General features: G+C 42.6%; 1 protein-coding gene across 1 annotated transcript; it reads right to left on the bottom strand.

The window, feature by feature from the left end:
• Positions 1-562: 562 nt before the first annotated feature.
• On the bottom strand, positions 563-23331 carry dennd4a (DENN/MADD domain containing 4A). The gene is made up of 31 exons (XM_083973096.1): positions 23103-23331; positions 18123-18454; positions 17673-17919; positions 17502-17571; positions 17224-17393; positions 16220-16458; positions 16051-16117; positions 15858-15916; positions 15618-15762; positions 15180-15355; positions 14712-14812; positions 13481-13699; positions 12928-13073; positions 12481-12501; positions 10778-10911; positions 10281-10413; positions 9806-10012; positions 9573-9701; positions 9321-9465; positions 8301-8423; positions 7181-7291; positions 6449-6523; positions 5503-6344; positions 5187-5403; positions 4507-4598; positions 4220-4395; positions 3613-4000; positions 3176-3293; positions 2724-2886; positions 2568-2632; positions 563-2235 (listed from the first exon to the last, which is right to left on the bottom strand). The coding sequence occupies exons 2-31, from the start codon at positions 18431-18433 to the stop codon at positions 2099-2101; spliced, it is 5226 nt and encodes a 1741-aa protein (XP_083829222.1). The 5' UTR covers positions 18434-18454; positions 23103-23331; the 3' UTR covers positions 563-2098.
• Positions 23332-24313: the final 982 nt, after the last annotated feature.

The raw sequence follows: 24313 nt of genomic DNA, 5'->3' as shown, positions 1-24313 counted from the left end.
CTTTTAACTTTTCTGTCACACCAGGAGATGCAGATCTACTGACTATCATAGTGCAGATTGTTCAGTTATAGCAGTAAAAGACTGACACTATGAACAGGGATAATATAAGATTTTTTCACTCTTTACAAAACAACATCTGCACAATGGAATTAGAAATCTAGAATATGTGCATTTTGTGTGAATTTTGTATAAAATGAAAGTATTCACTTGCACTAACACAACTGTTTCATAACATTCATTATAGAGAACCTGAGCTTGCTTGAACTCACTGTTCTTTCGTGCACAGCAGTTTTTATAATAAAAGGTCTATTCATTTTGGACAAAAGAAAAGAGAACTTCTGTAGAATAAACGTGTTTATTCATAATGAAAGCAAACTATAGATCCAGCCAGGGAAAAAATTTGATTTCTTTTTTTTATGTAAAAATCATACAAATTAGTATCTGTGTTACAAATGATAAATAATACTTCATAAACATTATTTGAATTGACAAATAGTGTAAACAACATGTAGACATCAAATGATGTTTTGGTCATCACTGTTTTTTTGTTTGTTTGTTTGTTTTTTTCTCTTTTTGTCTTTGTTTTTTTTAACAACTTGTTACAACTTACAAGGTGGTTAAAATACAAATGCACATGCTGTGAGCGCACAGCTGTATCTAATCCAGCATCTTATCATTATCAGTATCTGTGAGGTTCAGTAATAAGCTGTGCAGCTGCATCACACTATAGAAATCTAGGCAGGTTTTTGTCAGTTAATAGTGAAAGACAATATTAACACAGTGAACAATTTTTGGACGTGATTTTGAATTAGGGCAGGTCAGAGCTGCGGTCAGAGATTTTTTTTTTTTTTAACAAACTCAGTGCAAACAATTACTGCACTGCCTCTGTCCAAAAATGTTTTCAACAGTCAGTTTTATTTTAAGTGGTTACAATGACCTTAAGCAGTGCAGTGTTGTCCATGTATTTATACCTGATATCTACACCATAAAGTGAAGACCAAAAAGAAATATACAAAATACTAGAATCAAATACTTTGTACAATTTTATAGATCTGTTTCTGTGTCAACACATTCATTTGTTTATCAAAAACCTTGTTGATTAAACAAACAGAAACCTACTTTTCAGTTTTTCTTTGTCACCTATTAGTTTGATTGTACTGTAAGGATATTTATCTGTGGTGGTCCCTTATAACACATAAATTATTCAGTCCTCATTTTAAAAAAGGTATTGCTTAAAAACTGTAAATAAAACATAAAACAAGTATAATTCCCTTTTTGGGTTCTTTTGGTACATTGTACAAAAAAACACACGAATAAACATTGTGCATATACATCAATTGAGTATTCCCTTAATATCATGTTTTATAATTTTTTGATGTTGTTGTCTACTTTAGTGTATTCAGGCATGTGAGCATGGCCCTGCCAGGTTTAGATGAGAAGCAATTTCTTTGCTTTTGTGAACTTTGTCTAATGGAAATATTAGGCAGAACAGTAAATCCCTCAGCTGCCAAAGAGAAAAGTCACTTAAGCGTGGGCTGCTGGGCCACAGCTTTATATTATGTTAATGAAAATGAAAATCCAGGGCTCACCTTGTCTAAGTGCTTCATAAAAACATGAATGTCTAAGAGCAAGAACTTATTATACACACACTCGACAACAGTCTTAACGAGGTCACCAGGACCACTGAGGAATTTAGACAACATGGTCATACACTTACTTTTACATACTTAACTCATAGCTTCAACAGAAACAAAGTCATAAAATAGACCGTATATTAACTGTACAAACATTTTACTGTAGTTATACTGAAAATACAGTGGGACTTTCTAAATATTTACAAAAAACAACAAGGCTCATTGCTCCATGCCTCTCTTACTTCTCCACTATAACAGTATACACAAAACTCATGGCAGTTGCTTCACATTATTAAGTGTCATTTACCCAGTTGTGCTTTAAAGAGCTCTGTGGTCCAGTCAGGTGAGCAGGTCCTGAGTCTGAAGAGCAGTCCTCATTAAAAAAAAAGAAAGAAAGAAAGAAAAAAAGAAAAGGAAACAGCAGCAGTGACCACAGTTTGAGGGAAAAACATACTGGTAGTAGTTTACAAACTGGGCTCTTTAAAAGTCCTCCTGCACTCCATGACCCCTGCTCCAGGGGGCCGGTCACAGTTGTGTGTCAGTTTAACCAGGTTGGGTGTGAGGCGATCATAGGCCAACTTGTACTCCCGGTCAAAAGCATCTGCAATGAGATAATGGTTAGTTGAAACATTATTTACTTAAATATTCACTAACTTAGTTTAGAATGATAAACATTTTTGAGATGCAGTGGATGGGAATATAATTTATTTCCCAAAGAATTGGATCAATTCAATGTATGACCTCCTGGTGGTGCTGAAGGAAAAGTCAAAACATCACCAGTCATTACGATTCACCCAGTGAGGACTATTGATGTTGGTACCAAATTTCATGGCAAGATGTTGAAATGTTTCAATCTGGTGAACCATCCACCCAACAGACTGACAGCACCATCCCATTCCACTAGCATGAATACAAATAGGCCTCTAAACTCACCTATATTAATGTTGTTCTTCCCCAAAGCCACAAGAGCGAGGAACAATAAATCTCTGTAGAGGCTCCTTTATGCAAAATGAAAGAGAAAGACAATTAGACTTTCCATTCACATTACAGCCTCCACGAGACTCTACACTGACATCATTATTTCTTCACCTCTGCCGCCTGAAACCCAGCTCCGGCCCCAGCAGCTGGATGATCTGGCTCATGGGCTGATATAAATCACTTTTCTTAATGCTTCTCACAAAACCCTGCAGTAGCTCCACAGTGAAGAGCTGGCCTTCTTCACACAGCCCAGAGCGAACCAGGGAGTTGGCACCTGCGAAGAAAGAGAGATAAAAGTCACGCCGATCAAAGCTTCATTCATCTCCATCACTCAGAATCCAGTCTGAAAGTGCATCACTGATAGAGGAGGCATGACTAATAGAGTTCCCTGGTGAATAATGCATGGTTTTCTAGTTAATCATATGCATTATTTAATTTGTATGTAAATATCTGACCTTGTTCATACTTGCCGGCATTACCATCATTTTCTGTAAGTAATTTCACCTTTTGAAACATAATACACTGTGCAGCAGTCTGTTCAGGTAAATGCTGAAATAACTTACAGTGTGTGTTCCACAGGACGTAGCAGGGCTGAACTTTGTCTTGGTGTAATTTCAGGTTGTCCCACATAATCCTCACGAGCACCTGCTTACTGTCCTCGGATGAAATGCTCTGAGGAGTCTAAAGGGAGTAAAGTGAATATTAATCCTTTAGTCTACATCTTTTAGGTTGTATGAGGAGGGATATGATGTGGTTACATATATTATTATGACTTTTATTATAAGGGCAATAAGGAAAATTTTTGCTTTTTTCCTATGTTCCTGTTTTGGCAGTTTCTGTTTTTAAAACTACCACCAGGGGACGCCAAAGTCAAAAATATTAACATCCCACACAAATGAGCTTTTAAACAAAGTTAATTAAATGGTGACTTTGCATTAAATGGATCAATCAACACACAGCCGTGTGTGTGCGTGAGCTTAACAGATGTTAACATATTTACCTGGTCTCCATGGCTACAGTGCTGGGAGGCCAGGATTAGAGCTGGCAGGTCACTTGGCAGCTCCAGTCGTCGGAAATACCACACAAGGTTCCAGAAGACTATGGGGTGTTGGTCGACAACACTCGGGGTGGAGATGGCCTGGTCGCCCTCGTTCACCAGCAGACTCTCCAGCTCCTTCCACAGCACCAGGGGGCTCAGGTAGGGCACCGTCACCGGGGCAGAGGTGGAGGCCGGTGCTGCTGCAGCCCCACAACTCCCTCCACTCTCCAGCTGCTGCGGGGGATCTGCAGGTGACTGTGCATCACAGTCTGACACAGACATTTTGGCCCTGGGATTGAGAGATGCAGCCATGTCCTCCTCGGTAACAGGATTACTTTGCTTAGAAGACCTGAGGGGACACACATGATGGATCTGTTTAAAGAGGCCACTGGGATAAAAGATGTTTATGCGTGTGTGTAAAGCGAGCAGTTTAAAAATAGACAACCGTGTGTACATTAAACCTCATATTTTAGATGAATTCAGCCACAAATGATGTAGGTAACTGATTCAAAGTGTGTGTGTTTGTGTGAATACATACTGAGTGTGTCTGAGCCAAGGGAGGATTTACCTGCTCTGTGGTCTCAGATCTTTAATCTCCACATTGAGGAAAGGCAGGAAGGCTGTGCCACAGAAGGGACAAGTGCTGTTGAGGTTTGAGTCATTTGCCGTCCAGCCGGCCATGATTTCCTCATCATACACCAGACAGTCGCACGTCTTGCACAGCGAACAACTAGACATAAGCACCTGTAACAAGATGTTGAGGAAATCAGATGCAGCGCAGCGCTCGGTGATGACGGTGTGAGTCATTCTGGAGATGAGTGTCTGATCGGGAGCTTCGATGCGTGAGGAACTTACCTCTATGGTGTAATTAGGAGTGGGCTGGAAACGGCCGGTGTCTGGAGAGGAATCTGGAGTGTGAGGAGTTTTAGAGGCAAGTGCCAAACCACCTGGACACAATGGAGGATTACACAATTAGTCACACAAGTTGAAGCCAAGATTCAACACAGCTATCAAACCTGGGCACGTCTGAATGAAACAAAGCAAACGTGCAATAATGAAACAAAGCAGCGAGAGAACACTCATGGACAGTTCAAGTTTGTGTCTCTTGGAGTGTGCACGTGAGTGTGCATGCACGTGTAGATGTTTAGCAAAGGGCCTGTGGCTGAGTGCAGCAAAGCCCACACAGTGAATCAGCCCTCCTGCCTGCTGGCCTAGTTTCCCACATAACAACACCCGACTCTCTCCATTACTGAGCCCTACACTTGCTCTAAATCTAGGCAGTCAAGAAACGTTTTTGCCGGGAATCAATACAACGCTGCAGTTACTAAAGCACCAATTTAACAAGTGTGGCTGTGAGCAATGACCTTTTTTTAATGTTGGAGATGCTCTCATTAGGACTACAAACGACCTAAAATACATGTGGGTTGTGCTGTTTTTTGAGCTCAAACATTTTGAGATTCCACACATTAATAATGAACCAGAGCTAGCAGTTTCATTCTACCAGTATGAATTATACAGATGGTTAAGGGACAAACCAGAGAAGGAGTTGTGTCTGAACACTCTGTTGGGTGTGCTAGGGCTGCCCAGGTTGGTATGACCCACAACGGGGCTCCTCCTGAGTCTAGACATGCTGCCATGCTGGGGTGACGTAAAGCCATCTGGGTCCAGACAGGAGTCATTATCAAGCAGCGAGGAGCAGTCTGCCTCTCCTGAGGTCAGCGAGGATACGCTAATCCGGTCACAGTTTGCATCCTGCAGGAGAGTACAAAGAACAAACATGTCGTGACGTTATATGAGCTCGTCGTGGACGCAATCTCACATTATGATGAGCAGTCGTGTTGGAGATCTGACCTGTGTTAATGAAGTCTGGGACGACAGACGAGAGTAAAGGCGGCTGGCCTTCTCCGCCACGCCCTTCCCTGCCGATATGACGCTGCTCTTGAAGATGTCCAGCGTCGGCGTGAGGAGAGAGTCCATGGAGAAGGACGAGGTGGAGGGAGTGGGTGACGAGGGTGACACTAATGAGGAAGGCCTGTCCCTGCTGCTGGTACCGACACCCAGAGGCAGAGATGGCGAAGGCCTCAGCCTCTCCTTGGGTTTGGCGGGCAGCGGGAGGTGCGCGCTGGACGACAGTGGAGCGGAGGGTCTTGGTGACGCGTGAGGAGAGGAGGGGGGTCGGAACAAGGGGCTGGAGGGGTTCTGCAGGTCCATGCTGGGCGTGCGGCTGCTGAGAGGGCTGTTGCCGCTGTTCATGTACACCTCGATCTCCTCTGCGAGGTCGCGGCGAGTGGTCGGTGTGGTGCAGCCGTCCCGGTCGCTCTCCTGCACCGTCTCGGTTGCCATTAGCGACAGAGGGTCCAACCCCATCTCTATCCCCGACCTCCTCACAGCTCCACCACTGCAGCTCGCACTCCTCTCCATGGAGACACCTTGCCTCTCCAACGCGCTGCTGCAGCTCACACTCCTCTCCACCAGAGGTTTCTGTCTGTCAGTGTCTGTCTCCTCTTCCTCTACTCCGTGCAGTCTCTCGGCAGCTGCGGGATGCTGTTTCGCTAAGCTCAGATGAGGCACGGTGAGCCTCAGGCTTCCCTGTCCACCTGACAGGTCCAGAGATTTTGGTCTTTCACTCTTTGGCAGAACTCCACCCAAAATGGCGTCACTCGATGAACTGGAAACGAGCCTGTCAACGGTACCTGTCAGAAAACAAAAAATCCAACAAAGGCATTCACCTCTGATACAGAACAACTCAAAATCAGTTTTACATAATCATATTGGTTTCAGTATGAATAAAACTCACCTGCACTGGCATCAGTTGATTTGTAGTTTTTAGTGGATGGAGAGATGTTGCTGATTGGGACCTCAGCCTCAGGTACTGCAGATTTGAAAGATACCACATTGTTAAAAAAAATACATTTTTATTACCTTCTCAAGCATCTGGCCAGTCTATCAATATCTCTAAAATCTCACAGGATGCTGCTAAATTCTGCACTTAATGAAGGAAATCACAGGTGAAAAGGATCAATGAATTCAATTAGGGATTCAAACTATAGTTAGAGTGCGGTTGTTTTCACCAAAAAATAGTTAGATAGCGCAGTGGGGTGTAGATAGGAAAACAGGCAGGGGGTCACTGTTCATCTTAAAATGTGGTTGTCTTATCTATATTATATACTATACTCTAACAAAGTTAGACGTAATCAGAACTGATGAAATTCCACGCTTGTTAGGGTGCTGTGTTGAACAGAGAGATACAGCATGTTGTTGTTTGCAAAAAACTGGAGACAAATCCTATCACGTACACAACCACCTGCTTACGTAATGCATTCATCCATCAACAGAAGCCGTTTCTCCAAAACATCTAAATATATCAGCAAATGGATGGGGAGAGAATATATCACACCCACACTGCAATATGACTCCCAAGCTTTTAAAGAGCGAGTGTTCATTTCACTGACAGTAAGCAGTGATTCACTTCTGCACAAACGGTCACTAAGTGTCAAAGATTAGAGGGAGCAGTTAATGCATAACTCACTGGACTGGCTCTGTTCTTTGTCTTCCACCAGCGGTGTGCCGTCACTCTCTCTGCCACACAGCCTCTCCTCCTCCTTGGACAGTGAGTCGTAGCCTTGGTCCGACTGTCCACCTAAAAACAGAATAGAAGCTTCATTCCTCTGAAAATCTGTTGTTTTTCATGTTTTATTCCTCACTGTTTTCCTTTTTCAGAAAGCGCTGAGTGAATAAAAAAACAGCTATTTAGTCTCAATGGATCCTTTGTGAGAGACAACTGATCTGAGAGTTTTGTGCATGGTGACATTCCCCAAAGTTTTGAGCACATTCAGCAACACTCCCAGAATAGAAAAACAGGAGCAGCAGGAGAAGAAAAGAGTCTTTGAAAACTTGCATCATATTCACAAGGTCAACCTGCGGGGAAATGTACAAACCTGCTGTAAAATCCATGATAATGTTAGAATCAGAGCAGAGGCTCAGCCTGCTGATAGACCATTAAAATCTCTGATGTCTCAGCAGTGCATTAGTCATAATATAAGGTAAAGGGCAACATAGGAAACAACGCCTAAAAAGTTGACCCATCCATTTGTCAAAGTCCATGCAAAATAAAAGCAGAAATAATCATCTATTTGTGTATATTATTGTGAGCCAGCACCTGGAAAGGTTTTACGGATGTGCATGTCTCCTGATGAGCGTCTAGTTTACCTTTTCCATGGTCGCTTTTAAATGCCACTGGAATACACTTAGCATATTTTTTGCATTTGTTATTTCAAAATATTTACTCAGTGGAATTATAATGTGTCATTTTGTGGATTTAATAGTTATATGGTGACAAGTTCCTGAGGCGTTTTAATGCTAAAAGGAGACTTCCATTTCTTTCTGTGGGTGTCAGGTGATTGACAGAAAGCAGACTGTGTAGAGTTCCTGTCAGAACAATTTATTGAAGTACAGTGACATTTAAGCAAAAGGAAGCAAAGGTTTATGAGTCGTGGGGTTTGGGCACTTTTGAGGTGGTAAATCAAATCAAATCAAATCAAATAAGTTACTTAGAAAGACTCTTAGACAAAGGAAAAGCAATGACACTATTAGGATGAGAGTGCAAGAGTTGTAATAAGGACCAAGCAGAGCCGTGGCTTCCTACCTACCTGTACTAAATCCATCATCACTGGAGTCCATTTTAGTGAAGTCAGTGTCGATGGAGGTTCGCTCAGCAGAGTCATTAGCACTGTCCAAACTCCCATGACTGACAGTGTCAAGATCACTGCCGTCTGCAGGGAGATAACAGATAAGAGAGAGGATGAGCGGTTAAAACAAATGTCCAACAGGATTATAAGACTACAGCCCAGATGGACTAAGAGCACTTTATGTAATCATTATCATCCACTGCAGTGAAACAGGGATGCTTTGAATACCACATCCAGTAGCTGTCATCGTGATCGAACATTGCTGAACATTAAAGACGCCAGACATCCTAAAGAAAAAGAAGCTTTCACTTCTCTGACTTATTCTTAGCTCAAAGGAGAGCAGCATGGGGGCTGTGCGGATCACATTAAACTGCTCATTTTCATTTCATAAATCCATAAGAGATCATTCTTCCCAACATGATCACATTTCCAATTTTGGGAACTTGCAAAAAAAAAAATCCTCTTTGTGAAGTGAACTGAACACAACAATGTCACAGTGTATGAGGCAAAGCATGATGTTTTCATTAGAGCACCTCATACAACATGTTGTAATGGTAATGACAGGCTCTTTGGGCTGTTGTGGGAATTGACATCAAGAGCAACCTCTGTACTCTGACTGCAGGGGAGGAAAACCACTTCATTCTCTTTAATTAGAGTCATTAAAGAAATGTGGGCTGGGAACAATGTGTGCTGGAGGAGGCTGAAGCCAGGATAAACCTTGTTATGATACCAGGAGAGATGCCTGCTACCACAGAATCAAATCCATTTACATGTCTGCTCATTAAGAACAGACATAAAATCCTACTCAGTCAGTCTCATCATTTACTGTATGTGCATACAAGAGAAAGGTAACTTAATGCAATCCCAAAAAACGTACAGTAAGAGCTGCTAACGCTTAAATATAAAGTAACTATTACTGGTGTATGTTTTAGTATTTGTGTGGAGGCAGTGGGAGTGCATTAGTGAGTTTGTTTTTCTTACCTGAAAGTTGAGGATCTCTGTGAGGAGTCTGTTGTTTTTTCCCTGCTTGCTTGAACTGGAGCACACCTAGGACCACGTTCCTCAGCTTACCCCACAGGAAGTAGCCTCCTCTGGTGGTGGAGGGCCAGGTGCTCTCCAGTACCGCCTGAACCAGAAGCATGACCACATAGTCAAAAATGTTAACCTAAACTGTTCAATTCAGAGACAAATGGGCTTGTTTATTGCATATCCCATGTAGGTATGATCACACACCTTGTTGTAGTACCCATAAGTGATGGCATTGGGTTGAACTCCAGCTTTTTTCATCTCAAACAGCACCCGAACAGCCAGAACAGGCTGGCTGTACTGGCCACACAGCTGCAGCAACACACGGTAACACACCTTGAAGAGAAAACATCAGGATTTCAATGTTAAAGGATGTGTGCTGAAACATAATACAAGTCAGCATGCTGTACATCTGTGTGTCATATATTTCAGTTTCTCACCTCGTCTGGAGCTTGTAGCTTCTTGTCTTGCATCTTCCTCAGCACATCATAGGCTGTGCGCAGAGCTCGCACCTTAGAGTGGCAGGTCCCGACAAATCCTGGCAGGCAGATGAACCACAGGCCGTAGCAGTGGCGCAGCAGACACTTGGACCACATCTGAGGCATAGATGAATAGGTTTTGGCCATCCTTTGAGCTGATTTGATCTCCTGAGATAAAACAAAAACATCAGAGACCATTCAGATCATTTATCTTTCTTTGGAAGTCAAATTTGCATTTTGCATTCACATTTATACCCTTACACATCATTACGAAGAATGTGTGCAGCAGTAAAATAAGCTCAACATGAAAAGAAAAAAATAGGCCATCTGACAATACATTTAAAACATTTTAAAATTATCTATACTAAGGTGGTTTCACAATAGAAGAAGCAAGTTGAGGAGATTTTTAAAAAGAGTAGTTTTGCAGATGGCTGACCTGTTTGGAGCGTCTAAAGATGGCTGTAGGGCTGGCTGGGCTGCTGTGGCGTGAGGCCATGCCTGCTGATGGAGTATTTTGTCCCTCCAGTGGCTCCAGGAGCTCAGCATTCAGCACAGGGAACCCGGAGTAGCTGCAGAAATACAGATATCCACAGATATCTCATATACCATACCATGAGATAAAGTGAAATAGGCATCAATCCCACATAAACCATGGCGAGCCGACTGACGCGCACATCAGCTTGGCTCTGACACCCTGGAAGCTTGAGCAACAACACAGGGATCCAAAGACGATGTGTTCCAGCTCAAAAATAATCACAAAGCCCCACAGCAGTGACAAATTCTTTAACAAGAGAGCCAGTTTAGGCTAAGCCTCTCCTTCAGGAGCCACATTGTGTGCACACCGTGTCTGTGAGAAGTGCTATTGAAGTGAGACAGTGTAAAAGGGAGAAACAGTTTGTTTTGTCGTTACAAGATTGATCTGCAGTGTTGTACCTATAGCACAGGGGATGCTCCTCTCCCTGTGGCAGTGGAGGCAGCTCTGGGGGGTTGATATAGACTGTGTGCTCGCTGCGGTGGGATTCATCCAGTTCAATCAGTCTGGTGTCCTCCGGCCGCTCGCTGTCCATCTTGAAAGAGAAACACACTTTGATCATTATCTTTCATCATTGCTCTTAGCTTTGCTGTAAACACAAATCCATAGGCTGAATGCTATTCATAGGTGCACATGCGTATGATACGATATGAGCCCTCAGATCAAAGCAGACATGGGGGGCAGTGAGGATAAACAGATGTCACTAATGAGTCCATCTACACCAGAAATACGGTTCATGTCCCCGGTTGAGTTATCTAAAGTGTACGGCCAAGGCAGAGGCCGGATCCTATGAATCTTCCAAGACTAAATTAATCCAAGCTGCAGTGACCTGGACAAAATGCCACATAGCTCTGGGGACATGAAACCATTACACTTAACTGCTTTGGCAGCAATGCTTGATACTAAGCTGTCACATCTCCTTCAACTCAAAACTGACCACCGGATCTGCTCTACGGGGAGAGCACAAAGACACACTGCCTGTCTGAGAACAAAAGCAGCGGCAGCACAAAGGAGGATGACAGGTAGAGCTTACACGTTTCTTTTTAAGAAGAAAATCACCACTGAATAGTTGTCTGGCAGATCATAGAAAGCCTGCTATGCTGATGTGCAGTCACTTGGCTTATCTGAATCGATTAGCAGCTTATCTCAGACATGAGCTTCGCAAAAAACGTTAATATTATGGCAGTGGCTGAATAGCTCCCCAGTGGTACTGCGTTTACAGCGTTTGTTCCACTCAGTCGAGTGGATGATTCAGTCAACTGACTGTCACTGACCCATTTGCCCTCACTTCAATTCCACTCAGTGTTTCTCTGCTTGATTCCCTTCCTCTTACACCCGGGAGGTCTTTCCCAATCACGCACTTGTTGTCAACCTCAGCAGCAATGACGCTGAATGAATCAATGCTTCCACTTCTCAATAATAACCGCAATGGCCATTCATACAGGAGTTCGAAATGTTTGTGCAGGATGTAAATGTGACTTCCTATTGCACAAGTTTGCAAGCACAAATGGTTTTTCTGCAGAGGAGGGTGGTGTTTTGTCATTTTCTTTGTTACAAAACATGTGTAGGCAGGATGTGTTAATAAAAGCTGTCAAGTCCCTAAATGATCAGCCCTCTAACTGACAATGAGGCCCACAACCCCTTTTGATTTCAACAACTAAACTAATACAATTTTGACAAATAAGGATTATCGCCTCCATTTTTATCTTCCTGTTTTATGTTTCTAAAGGACTACTGAAGTCTGGACAGTGCCCAGAGTCTGAGATAAAATGGCACAAATAATTAATCTCTTTGTCTCAGCATCACCTCAGAATCAGCTCTGAATAACTTCACAGTGCAGTTCATTCTGATGGCACCTGCTTCAATAATGCAGACATGCTGACACACACAGATGGCTAATGCACATCTTCACATTTAAGACCTTAATACACTTTTAGCTTTACTGTGTCTTAACTTCAGTTTGACTTATTAAGATTGACTACACACACACTCTGAGCCGAGTCATGGAAACACATCACACCTGAAGCTACTGTCACTGAAAGAGGAAAACTGTGTAAAAACATGCACCCAGGTTTAAGCTACAGAACAAGCTCTGGCAGCTTACCTTGCCTCCAGTGGTGAATAGCTGACAGGCAGGTGGGTCAGGATGACAGACAGAGAGAGAGAAGACAAAAGACAGAAAATCAGAGAAATGGAAAAAGCTGAAGGGAGAAGATGGGAAAACACTTTGAGGGACTGAAAAGAATGCGGGGGAAATAATAGGCGAGAAAAGCTCAGTACTGATGTTAACAAGAAGCTCGGGGGAGATGTTGGGGTGCTTGTTTATTTCTATTAGATCCTTTTATTTGCTTATTAGCTCCTTCAAATTAAACAAAGACCTCAATGAGACATCCTAATTGAGAGGACAGCATGTGAGTAATCTTTCCTCTAAATGCCTCAGCTTTTTTCTGAGAAGTTCTGCAATTGTTCTTACACAGCACATTGATGCAGTTTTGTAATGAATCGTCTCTGACACATAAAATCCATAATAAAGATTAGCTGCAAGCCTCACCTTATCAACACACTCATCAAAGAAAGCCAGGCTGGCATCTTTATCGCTGACGAATGAGCACTCTTCTATGAAGCGGCTGAACATTTGAGTTTTGGTCATGAGGGAGTAAAACCTCTGATGGGAACGGTCTCTGCTCTTCACGAAGCCTATGGAACAAAACATGTTGCGAAATGACACGTTAATAGCAGTGTCGTGATTAAAAAACTGGACATGCACTTTTCAAACTGTTGCAGAACATTTATCGTGACTAGATGCAGCGTTTTCAGGAAACAGATACCACGCTGTGAGACACGTTGTCCTAAGAGCACACAGATGTGCGAGGACATTGAGCTATTAATTGTGGCCATTTCTCTGACTTGTCATCCAGGCCTAATTTCCACAGAGGCCTAAGCTAAATCACCAGAGTCATTACAACAGTGATTTAGGCCAATCTTTGTGCTGAGACCTCGTGTAGCACAGAGTCACATGAAGGCAAGGCTTCAAAAAATATCTTGTCAGTGCACTTGGCGATTACATAAACTCAATTATATTACGGGCTGAGGTGGAAGTATACCTTGGATGTCAAAAAGCGAGCTGGCATCCGTTGTCTTCTCAGAAGGGGCCTGGGTGATGGGCAGCAGGTAGGAGCGGTATCCTCGTAGGATGGCCGCCATGAAGCGTAGGAAGGCCTCCTGGATCTCCAGCTCCAGAGTGTGGAGGCTCTTCCCCCCGTTGAGCTCACTGTCAGTCACCGTGTGCTCCATCTGCACATCTTCACGGTTCAGTTGACCATCTGAGAGCACACAAATGGAGTAGATATATAGGACATGAACAAAGTAGCAATACAATATATTCAAACTATCTATCATTTTTGTGCTAGCCAGTCTTAGCACTCTTTCTCAGTGGAGCATCTGGCAACCAGGAGGAAGGTAAAGGTAAATGCAACATGTTACATACTAACATGTGCACACTGGCAGTGCTAACATTCAAATAGGTATACGCTTTGGCACGTTATGAAGTTTAACTTAACATACTAACATTTGCCCATTAGCTTAGAAAAGGCTATCATTAGTTTTACAAGCATTTGGTTATAATATTTAGAATAAGTGGTGATCGCAAAATATGAAAAGGCCATGTTTAAAAACAAATGTCAACCTTGACTGATCCTTCTGGGGACAAGATTGCATGGTAATCCAGCTGGTATGGGTACATCTTCTGGTATTTTACTCTGACTGGCATTGCCATACATGGCTGAAACACCCTAAAACACATTTTTGCCGCTACTGGCAGTGAATTACTGCGTGTACAGTGTGTTTCAGTATAACTGGATAAATGTAGACCAGATGACATTGCGTTATTCCAGTTGAGTTAAAATGTGTGTTAGCGGAGAGTGATCAGGGATAAATATTAATTTGCTGCAATCAAAGGACTTTCTTTTTCGGGGATTCATTTTGCATTGATGTTTAATTTCGACAATGAAAGAAATCCATGTTAGACGAGACAGATATTTCTGCTTCTCTGCTGACAGACCACATTAGCCCGTGATACGAAATAGCCTACATGCTGAAATTTGAGTATTAGCAGATGAGGCAAGCTGAGTAGAAGGATATAACGTAAGAGTAAATTACACATCCACAATATCTCCAGGGATGCACTGAACATTATTGGTTGGTTTTATATAACAACGTAATCATCTAATGAGGTTTTCTGTAAATTCACTGTACAGGCTGACTCAACAGACTCAGGTAACCAGTCTAAATTATTCATGAAACTGGATCTAAAATGACGGAGCAGACTGGACTTACCCTCAGTGAGCTGCTGATAGAGCTTATTCAGGGTATTCAGAAGATATTTGCAGGCTCTCCTGGGCAGGATTTTCCATGTTAAAGCCTTCTTGTCGTCTTTTCTGAAAGCACACCATATGGTTTTCATTAAACGGGAGGACAGTGAAGAAACATTGCAAAAAGATAAAGGCGGGGAGATAGACTGACTGGCATCAGCACTTACAACTACAATTGCAAAATAGCTTTTGAATTGATGTGGTAGACCAGTGAGACCCCAATGTGCTCTTGTGTATAGGAGGAATATTTTACATTCCAGCTCTTATCATTACATAAAAGAGGCCCTCACTGACAGATACAGATAATCCTGGGAATAACTTTCATCATCAAACCAATAAAAACCTAAATTATGGGAGGGTGATTTTTAGCGGGGTGTCGAAAAGTTGAAGTAGCCATATATCACGGTCGCGGTCGCGGCTAGAGGTTACTTACTGTGAGATTGTGTTGGTGTCCAGATCCACACAGCTGATGTCAGCTGGGGGCACGTAAAGGTCAAAGTATCTGGAGTCCACACCCACAATGAAAGGACATGGTGCACTGAGCACATCTGCTAGGGCCAGTGGGCACAGGGGGATGTAGGGACACGGCCAGTGAAAGGGAAAGATCATCTGAATAAAAGGAAGAGACACATCCATCAGTGCATTACATCAATATAATTGATACATAAGAGAAGAGATTTAAGCAGGGAGAAAGACGGAAACCACTGCACCACTAATACCATGAGAGAGATGTGATTATAGGTGATTTATTGATGCCACAGCCCTGCCTCCTACCTCCTCTACCGGTGCACCTCTAATCACATTAAAGACCATCCTCTTTCAAGTTATTATTGGGAAAAGTGTAATGGAAAGGAAAGAACAAAATACTCACAGACACAAGGGCCTCTGTAACACTAGTGAGTACAGCTGGACGCAAGGAGTGAACCAGGATCTTGTGCTCTGTGACAGCCAACACCAGAAGAGTGGCTGCGTTTTTCGGGCCCAGATTCAGCAGTAATGTGGAGAGGCTTCCTCCACTAATGCAGAAAAAACACAACAAGTCAGATCAAAAAAGCAATAAATATAGTATGTCCTTGTGTTATGATTTTATATTTTATGATGTTTCCCCCACCTGAGAGGCAGTGGAGAGGAGACAGGCTGGCTCAGCATCAGGCTGTCATGCGGAGACAGCTGTGGAGGATGCACAGAGGAGCGTTAGAGTATCAGTGGGTGGAGGATTCAGCTCATGACTACCGTGTGTTTACAGACACTCATGTTGAACCAGAGAAAGCAAACACTCATAAAATGTCACATCTAAAGCTCACCTGCACTAGGATGCGTGGTCTCTGAATGGAGGGGAACGGCACGCTTTGCATGAAGTGAAAGATGTGCCTGAAAGTGAAGAGAACATTAGTGTATACAGCCAACAGACTAGGAATGAACTAGTTTCTGATAGGCTTCAAGAAAAAGACTAAATGAGTGAACTTTGCTAACTTTTCAATCGGCAGAGCATGTGGTCCAGAGATGGAGTATCGGTAGAGGAAAGTGAGAAAGCTCCTGAAGGATTGGAAAAAGGGCCAGTGAGAAAGCAGACAGACGCTCTTGTTGCTGTAAACACTTCTGGTCCCATCAGGTCCGAGATCAGAGCTTGGCAGGCCGAGCTGTGAGCGCTGACGCTCAGACAGATTCTCCTCTGAGTAAGGCTCATAGAACTGGATGGCGGCTCCATACACCTGCACACAAAGGCATCTCAGTAAGAGTATTGATGATCCAATGCATACATAAGTATGCACACATACACAACCATTACAAGGACTTACACCACATTAGGCACAGGTCCTTAGAAAGAGTGTATTCAGGTAAGACACTGTGGCTGCTCCACTCGAGAATTTATCATCATAATAAATTTGCTAAATCATCCAAAGTCCTTTGAAGCTGTTCCCCCCAAATAAATAAACAAATCATCCCAGGCATGAAGTGCCAGGAGACCAGCTTGCAGACTAGAGGTTGCGGGAAAGAAGAAGCGAGCACTGAGGCATTCAGCAGTTAAACTTGTGCACCAGCCCAAGTGGCGCATGAGTTATCCATTATTCAAAAGATGAGCTGCAAAAAAATCTTTTATGCTGCATTGCTTTCAAAGTCTAACTGCCTTTTAGTATTCCAAACACAGTCTTTAGACCATTTTTGATTCCAGTCGGAGTTTGGAAGTTGATTAAGATTGTCTGGTATTCTTAGAAATACTCCTGCAGTTCATCAACAAACTAATCCATAAGGGATGCTAATGCGCAGAGATAGACAGAGGGGGAAATCAAGATGGAGAGGCTGGCTGAAATGAACCAATTAATGGAGAATTGGTGCACTAAAGGGCAGAAAACTGATGTCAACTTTGGGAGAACTGTAATTAATTATAATGTAAATGAAATGATGACGTAAATGAGAGTCTGAAGGAAAGATCTTGGTTGTTGGCAACACTTTAGTTAATAGGTGGTGGTTCTTACCTTCTCTCCGGAGGCTCCCGTCAGCACAAAAGTGGAAAAAACAGGCAGGGAGTGTTTGGTGTGAGCTGGCCAGCACTCGATCGTTGCCCCCATGGGCAGGCAGAACATAGGCACTGACTCGGGCAGTGGGAAGGACTCGTAGTCCTCTTCAGGGTACCTACACAGCAGACCTACACACAAATATACACAACACAGTCAAGCACATCTTGGAAACTTTACTACACGATGACACATTTCAAATATCAAATTTCATACATAGTGTATATTATGCGGTTTACCTGCTTTGTATGCAATTGTGTTTGCTTTAGCCAGAGATTTCTTATAACAAAGGTAGACAGAGGATCCCCACTGGAATATGACAGAAAACACAGACCACCACAGATTAGTGAAAACGTGAATTATTTTTGCAAGCATGCAAGATTTAGCTTGTTCTCAGAGGTGCGTCCCACCATGCTGCTGTTGAGGTTCTTGTCCACCTTGCAGAAGGTGTGCGGGGGTGTCTCCCCCTTGCCTGGGATGATGATGCAGACATCAGTGACAGCCAGTGAAGTGTGGGGCTGGCTCTTTGGGGCACGGCGGTAGGTGATGTAGATGCGCTGGGAGGATGAGCTGCTGATGTTGGCAGGGCGACCTGAGGGCGTGGTCTGGACGATGTGACATCCAGGCTTCAGCTTCTCTTTCCACTCATACAGAACCCTGAAACACAAGGTAGCGTTTGACTTGTTACACAATCGTTTTAAAACAGGACATTGTGGAGAAAAATACTACTTTAATAATATACTCAATGAAGAGATGTCACGCTAAAGTATGTGTTTAAGAGCAGATTACAGTGACCCAAGGCAGAGGAGTGATTAGTGGTGCTGGGTGAGTAAAGGGTCAGACTGAGGATTACTGCTTACCCAAGATCTGTCAGTGGAGGCTTATCTCTGCCTCGCTTAAAACACAGGAAGATCTGCGGGCCCCTGAGGCTGGCTCCATTGAGCTCTGCAGAGAGGCCTGAGGGGGTGCTTTCCACACAGGTGAATCCCGGGGGTACCTCTTCACCCAGGGAGCGGATCACCACAGTAACGTCGGTGATGGGGGCGTTGGGTTTCACAGACTTGGGACCGGCGTCGTCAAAGTGGAGCTCTTCCTCCAGGGGCTTGGACACGTCAGTGAGGCCCGCAACCACAAAGTAGTCGGCTACACGAGGCCCTTTATCCTCCATCATTTCCCATTCCCACACTGGGGGCTGGAGAGACAGAAGGAGAGAGGTGGGGGGGTCCATTATACATTTGAAACATATTGCAATTACATATGATGTAGTGTAGCTTGAATAGGGGAGACAAATGAGCCCTTGCAATCAGGAGGGAACCTGCAGCTGCACAGACTAATCCTTCTATGACAGCATCAGCATTAAATTCACTCTTCAAGTACACTATTAATTGTATTGCAGCTATAACTGTTCAATTAATCATGGGAATAGAGATACCATGCAGCATGTAAAATACATTACATACACTGCACATACATTCTATACTGAAGGAATAACTAAATCTAATGAGAGCATCTGGAAGCATTTAGCAAACATTCCTGTCTGCAACAACACCATGTTTCACCAAGAAATATGGGAGGGCTTAAGATCAATGACCTTGCTATATGCCCTGACTGATTATGTAAAATAAAACACATGCCTGTGTAGAAAAAGAAGAAGAAAAATATGCGTGGATGGGAAAAGTACCAGAACTAGGACTGAGCACTGAGAAGCGAAGAGAGTACTGTGCTGTAGTGCAGCAAAAAGCTTTTTTTGGAGCTTTTAGCGAGGTGGTATTCAGGCAGCATACATTCTGCACTAAACAATGTTGTGAAGAAGAAAGGGATAGAGGGAGCGCCTGTGAGTCAGCTTGTTATTGCTTTATCACAAAGCACGAAGCCCTAGAAGGCCTCTTAGCGTTGGGCCAGCTTATTGTGCCGCAGCCGAAAGACCTGTTTTATCTCTCTCAGCAGTTCCTCTACACTCACCATCAAATTGATAAACAGCTGCCTATTATTTTCCCCACTGGGATGTGAGAGAGTTAGCATGAAGTTATCCCACTCTTCTGTGCTAGATGTGTTGCTACCAGGAGCCGTGGCACTGCAAGAAGCCGCGACCATATCTCACCCACTTAGGACTTCCGCTTCCACTGGCTTTAAAGCGAATGTATCTGTGTGCTCTCGTCCCCTCTGTGGCCGTGTGATGGGACGCAGAGCTAAGCACTGCTTACAGGCTTAGAGCATGAAACTGACCGCTAACATGTGAACACAAGATAATCTACAGAAGCAAACATGCTGGAGCATTCCCATCGTCATCCTGGGGGATGAGTATGATTCAGACGTTAATCAGTCAGAGATCAAATATCACCTACATTTATGTATTTGGATAATAACTGAGCCTCCTAACAACCAAAACACCAATCAAAACAATATTCAGTTCACTACACGTCCTGTTACAGGAGCCTGTTTGCTCTGTGCATCAGTGAGAGCGATATATCTAAAATTATGACTCCTCACTGCTCTTGACCTTACAGTTTTTTTGTCTGCATCAAAGACACTCTATGTCCAGTGGTCCCTTGTCAGCCAGTGGCTGTTTTGATGTAGGTTATACTGTAGTACTTTGCAGCCTTCAGCGTAAACCCAGTGACTCAGATTTCCCAATGGCAAGAAATGTCCTGTTTTGTCCTATTTCCTTCAAAACTGTTTTTTTTATTGAGAACAAAAGTATGTTAACACACATTACAGTAGCACTTGAATTATAGTACTAGTGCACTATGTCACCTTTGCAACTTTTATTCCCCCTTGTACTCAAAAAAGAAAGAAAGAATCCACAAAGTGTACAGTCGATTTCTGAAAAACAAAAAGGTCCAGAATCTGACACTTTCAACCGATTCATATTTAAATTTGTTTCGGTACTCAACAAGTCTCTTTTCTGTGATTCTCCACTGCATTTTCCTGTCACTCTGACAAATGGCAAGATTTTTTTTTTATTCACCAGCCTTTAAATTTTACATTATTAGATGTCTACCAAAATAAAAGATCTCATACTGCTCAAGTGTCATCTGAGGGAACTCAAATCATTTGTTGGAGGGTCAGAAACTTTTCCTCAGTCATTGTGATCACTTGTCCTAATGGAAACACAGTAAAACACAGTGATTATGTTAAATAATTAATATTTTGTTATTCTGTGATCCCCCTTTGTCTATGACACAGCACCAATATGCAAGGGCATTGCATGAGTGCTGCTAAATATACAGCTGATGGCATGGCAGATGTGTCATACAATCCTTGGAAGGTTTCAGGATTAAATATAGATGTAATCTCCAGTTCCAACTACCACGACATCCACTGCGTCTGTTCCTCCCCCTCAACAGGAAGCACAGGCCTAAAATCATATCTAATCCTCACCATAGCAACAACATTAAAATTGAACTGAAGACTCTGGGTTTTCTCACTGAGATGCTGAAGCGAGTAGCGACCAGTGGGTTGTTTAATTACCACAAATGTATTCTGTTCATAAAGCAAAACCACAGTCTATGGGAGAGCCAGAGAATAAAACAATTCAGGTGCAGATATTAATCCCTGGCTGCAGAATAAACCGTTTCCAGTTTCCCTCTGTTTACCTGAATGTGTTTTTTATGTGTGTTAATGGCCTTTCGTTGCATTGACCTGGAAGCTGTGACACACTCATGTCCCCTCTTAGTGAACAGGCTGGTCCACACTTTTCCCTTTTCTCCTAACAGTGTTTTTTTGTGTGTGTTTTGCCCCGATTAGTAATGCTGGGCAGGCTGAGAAAGGTTATCAGCCTTCTGCTGTCAGGTGTCTTGTGTTTTGTTTTGTTTCTCCATAATCCTCCTGCATCACTTTGATTATTCTGTGCATCGATCTAGAAAGACTTGTCTGCTAAACTCCTTTGAGACCTGTGTTTGTGACAGAAAAGCCTAGAAATAAACCCTATTCCACCAGACTTGTGGTTTTATTTTTCATATGGTTTTCAACAATCTCACACGTATTACAGGCAAGCCTGTCTGAGCTCAACACTGGAAGTGAGTGACTCACAGTCTCCCCAGAAACTGCAATCGTTTCATTCACCACAGCTTTCTTCATAAAAGCAGACAAATAAGGACACAGCGGATTTCCTCTGCTCACTAGCAAACAAGCCAAGTTCCCCATTCACATTCACTATAGTTTTTATGAGTCACCTCCAACCATCAGATTTGCTGTAATGTGCCAACCACAAGTGCCATAATATTCCCACTTAAGCCACTTACTTACTTACTTTTTCCCACATTGCCTCAGAACACAACTTAACATTTTTAGTATCTACTGTATAGTCCCACAACTTCCTTTAGCATAGTCCAGGATGCCTTTGGTATTTAGTTTAAATGTAAAATACCTCATGCATCATTTCAAAATCTCCCTTTTAGTTCAACCTAACGTTTCAGGCTCAGCTACAATATTAATGTAAAAGAAAATGTTAAAAGCAGTAGCAAATATATAGTCCTCACTGAATTACGATTAAGGTTAAGGTTCCTATATTGTCATTGTATCTATCCAGTGAAAGAATTGTACAACAAAATTATATTACACTCAGTTAAAAAGAGGGCTCAGCCATAGAAGAATAATAAAATAAGACAGTGAAGTATAGGGGGGGGGAGCATTTACACACCATCCACACACCAGTGCTGCACCAACAATAAAGAGGTGATTGCACATGTACAGTTGTTGTTAAATTAAATCCAATATGGGAGTGATGAAAGGATCATTAATCATTTCAAAAAACAAACTGATTATTTATTTTCAGTGTCTTCGTTTATTTATTTATTCTAATTATTAAATTTCTGCCCTACATTTTTCCTGGCAAAATTTTGACATAAAGCTTTAAAAAAAATAAACATTTTTGACCATCACTCTGTATGTGATATTGTGACATGGAAATAAATAAGCGCATTTTCACTTTCGCATTAAGCATCATGGTGTTGTTATGGTCCAACAGACAGAGGCCGCGGCTGCTGGGCGGTCAGAGCCAGGCTGTGCAGGGATTATAGAGGGTTGTGTTAACAGCAGGGGGGCAGGGAAGATGGGCAGTCTGATCTGGGGAGGGAACCACCACAACATTTCACTCAGCATCTGTTCCCTCTTAGCCATGAAGACAACCCTCACCCTCATCAGCCATTTGCATTCCTTGTGTTTGACAGGGGGAGACCCCTAAGTGCTTGATGAGGAAACCACACACGCCCAAGATAAACAGAGCAGAAAGACGAAGAGGACAATACTATAGGTGGTGCAGCAAATAAAACATATAGTACATTAGCCTATGTGCATGCATAGCCTAGGCTACTACAGGAACCCCCCATGAGCAGCCTGCAGTTGCATTAGCAATAGGCGGACGTAAAGAAAATGGCCATAAGCAAACACAGGTGATCACAGCGACCATGATAACACCGAGGGGTTTTCTCCAATCCCCCATCACAAGGAGCCATCTTACAGAGCATCTACACGGGATGCAACGAAATAAGCCTCCATATGACTTCATAGTAGCCAATGAGCGCACTGTATAGTGTATCACACACAGCCAGCGATGCTCACTATCTAGCATTAAGTTATTCTTGCAATGCGCGTGGCTATACGAGGAAAAAAATACCTGTTTACCGTTTTAAATCTCCTAATCAAGCATCCAATGTCAAAATGACAATACAGGATTCAGTTTGTGACGATAACGTCATAACATCACATTCAATCACAGTTAAAAGATAATTGTAATAAAAAATAATTATAATAATATTAAGGTTGGGAGACTCTTCGTTACAGAGACTGGGTGTGTGAGTGGTTTGTTTTTATGTTCAATAGAAGCAGAATCTACTCACATCTGACGAATCACGACGACTCAGAGATGAAGCTGTCGAGTACGAGGCGAAATTAAAAATTAAAAAAGGAGCCGGATTTCTGTTGACAGTTGATATTATTCCCCGGCGTTTGCTTTCCTTACTGATATTTTTTCCTCAAATAATTGTAATAGTATTAATTCACAGTGGGATGGACGCATGCATCCGAATAGACTGTGTAGTCCCCAGCACCGCTTTATCCAGACCTGCGCGGTTCACGTGACTGATTACAAATCTCACCGACGTCACTGATGACACCAATGGCAGCTGTGACAGAGGAAACAACGTCTGCAGCTGTGTAGAAACATCTGGTTCTTACTGTATTACACCACTGCACTGAGGAGAAAAGACATTATTATTATTATTATTATTATTATTATTATTATTATTATTATTATTATTATTATTATTATTATCGGTAACTGTGCTGGTAGTGTTGTTGTTGTATTTCTGGGATATTTACCACATAGGCTAATATTTGCAATAACTTTACATTAAAGTGACATTTTCTATTACTGAACTTTTACTTCTTTTTAGCCAAAGCCCAAGAGGAATGAAGGCATTTGATTCAAAAAACAGACATGTAAAATTATAATTTATGACCCATATAAGTTTAGTTTAGTTTAGTTTAGTTTAGTTTAGTTTAGTTTAGTTTAGTTTGGTATGTTGTATGTCCACCTTTATTTCTAATAACAAACTCAGTCATCCTGAGCATGGATGGTGCCATAAATGTTCTGCCAGAAGATTCTTTACACCCTAACCCTGTTGTTCATTTTTGGGTGTACAGACTTGAATTCATAGTGCCATCTATTACTGTCATCCCCCCTGCACCTTCTGCACACATGCATCCTCATTCATGTTTCATGGTCAGCCCTGTGCAGCCACTGTGGTGGTCCTAGCCAGGTTCACATCAAACATGCTAGATGCCATCAGATTTTTAAGAACAGCAAATGTGTCTCTTGGTACTTGAGTACAGGTCCTCCTGTGCTTCATAAACCTTCAGGTAATTCCTTTCCAAGTGGAGTCATGTTGCACTAGACACATTAGGCCAGAGCTGAGTAAGCTGTGGTGCACCTACACTCGTTTGTTTACAACCTTGTTCATGTAATTAGCCTTAATTAGAGATCACAGGTCACAGGTGTAGCCTACTCGTTCTAGTTCCGTTTCTCTGACCTGTTAGATTAACCTACATT

The sequence above is a fragment of the Trachurus trachurus genome (assembly GCF_905171665.1).
Source record: "Trachurus trachurus genome assembly, chromosome: 6".
In the NCBI taxonomy this organism is placed as follows: domain Eukaryota; kingdom Metazoa; phylum Chordata; class Actinopteri; order Carangiformes; family Carangidae; genus Trachurus; species Trachurus trachurus.
The sequence above is the reverse complement of the archived record's forward strand: the minus strand, read 5'-3'. Positions and strand labels throughout refer to the sequence as shown.

Coding starts and splice junctions, on each gene's coding strand:
- dennd4a (XM_083973096.1), bottom strand. CDS start 18,433: ATGATGGAGGATAAAGGGCCTCGTGTAGCCGACTACTTTGTGGTTGCG. Junction 6,345..6,448: donor ATCAACTGATGCCAGTGCAG/GTGAGTTTTATT, acceptor GTTTTCTGACAG/GTACCGTTGACAGGCTCGTT. Junction 4,599..5,186: donor CAGACACAACTCCTTCTCTG/GTTTGTCCCTTA, acceptor CATTGTGTCCAG/GTGGTTTGGCACTTGCCTCT.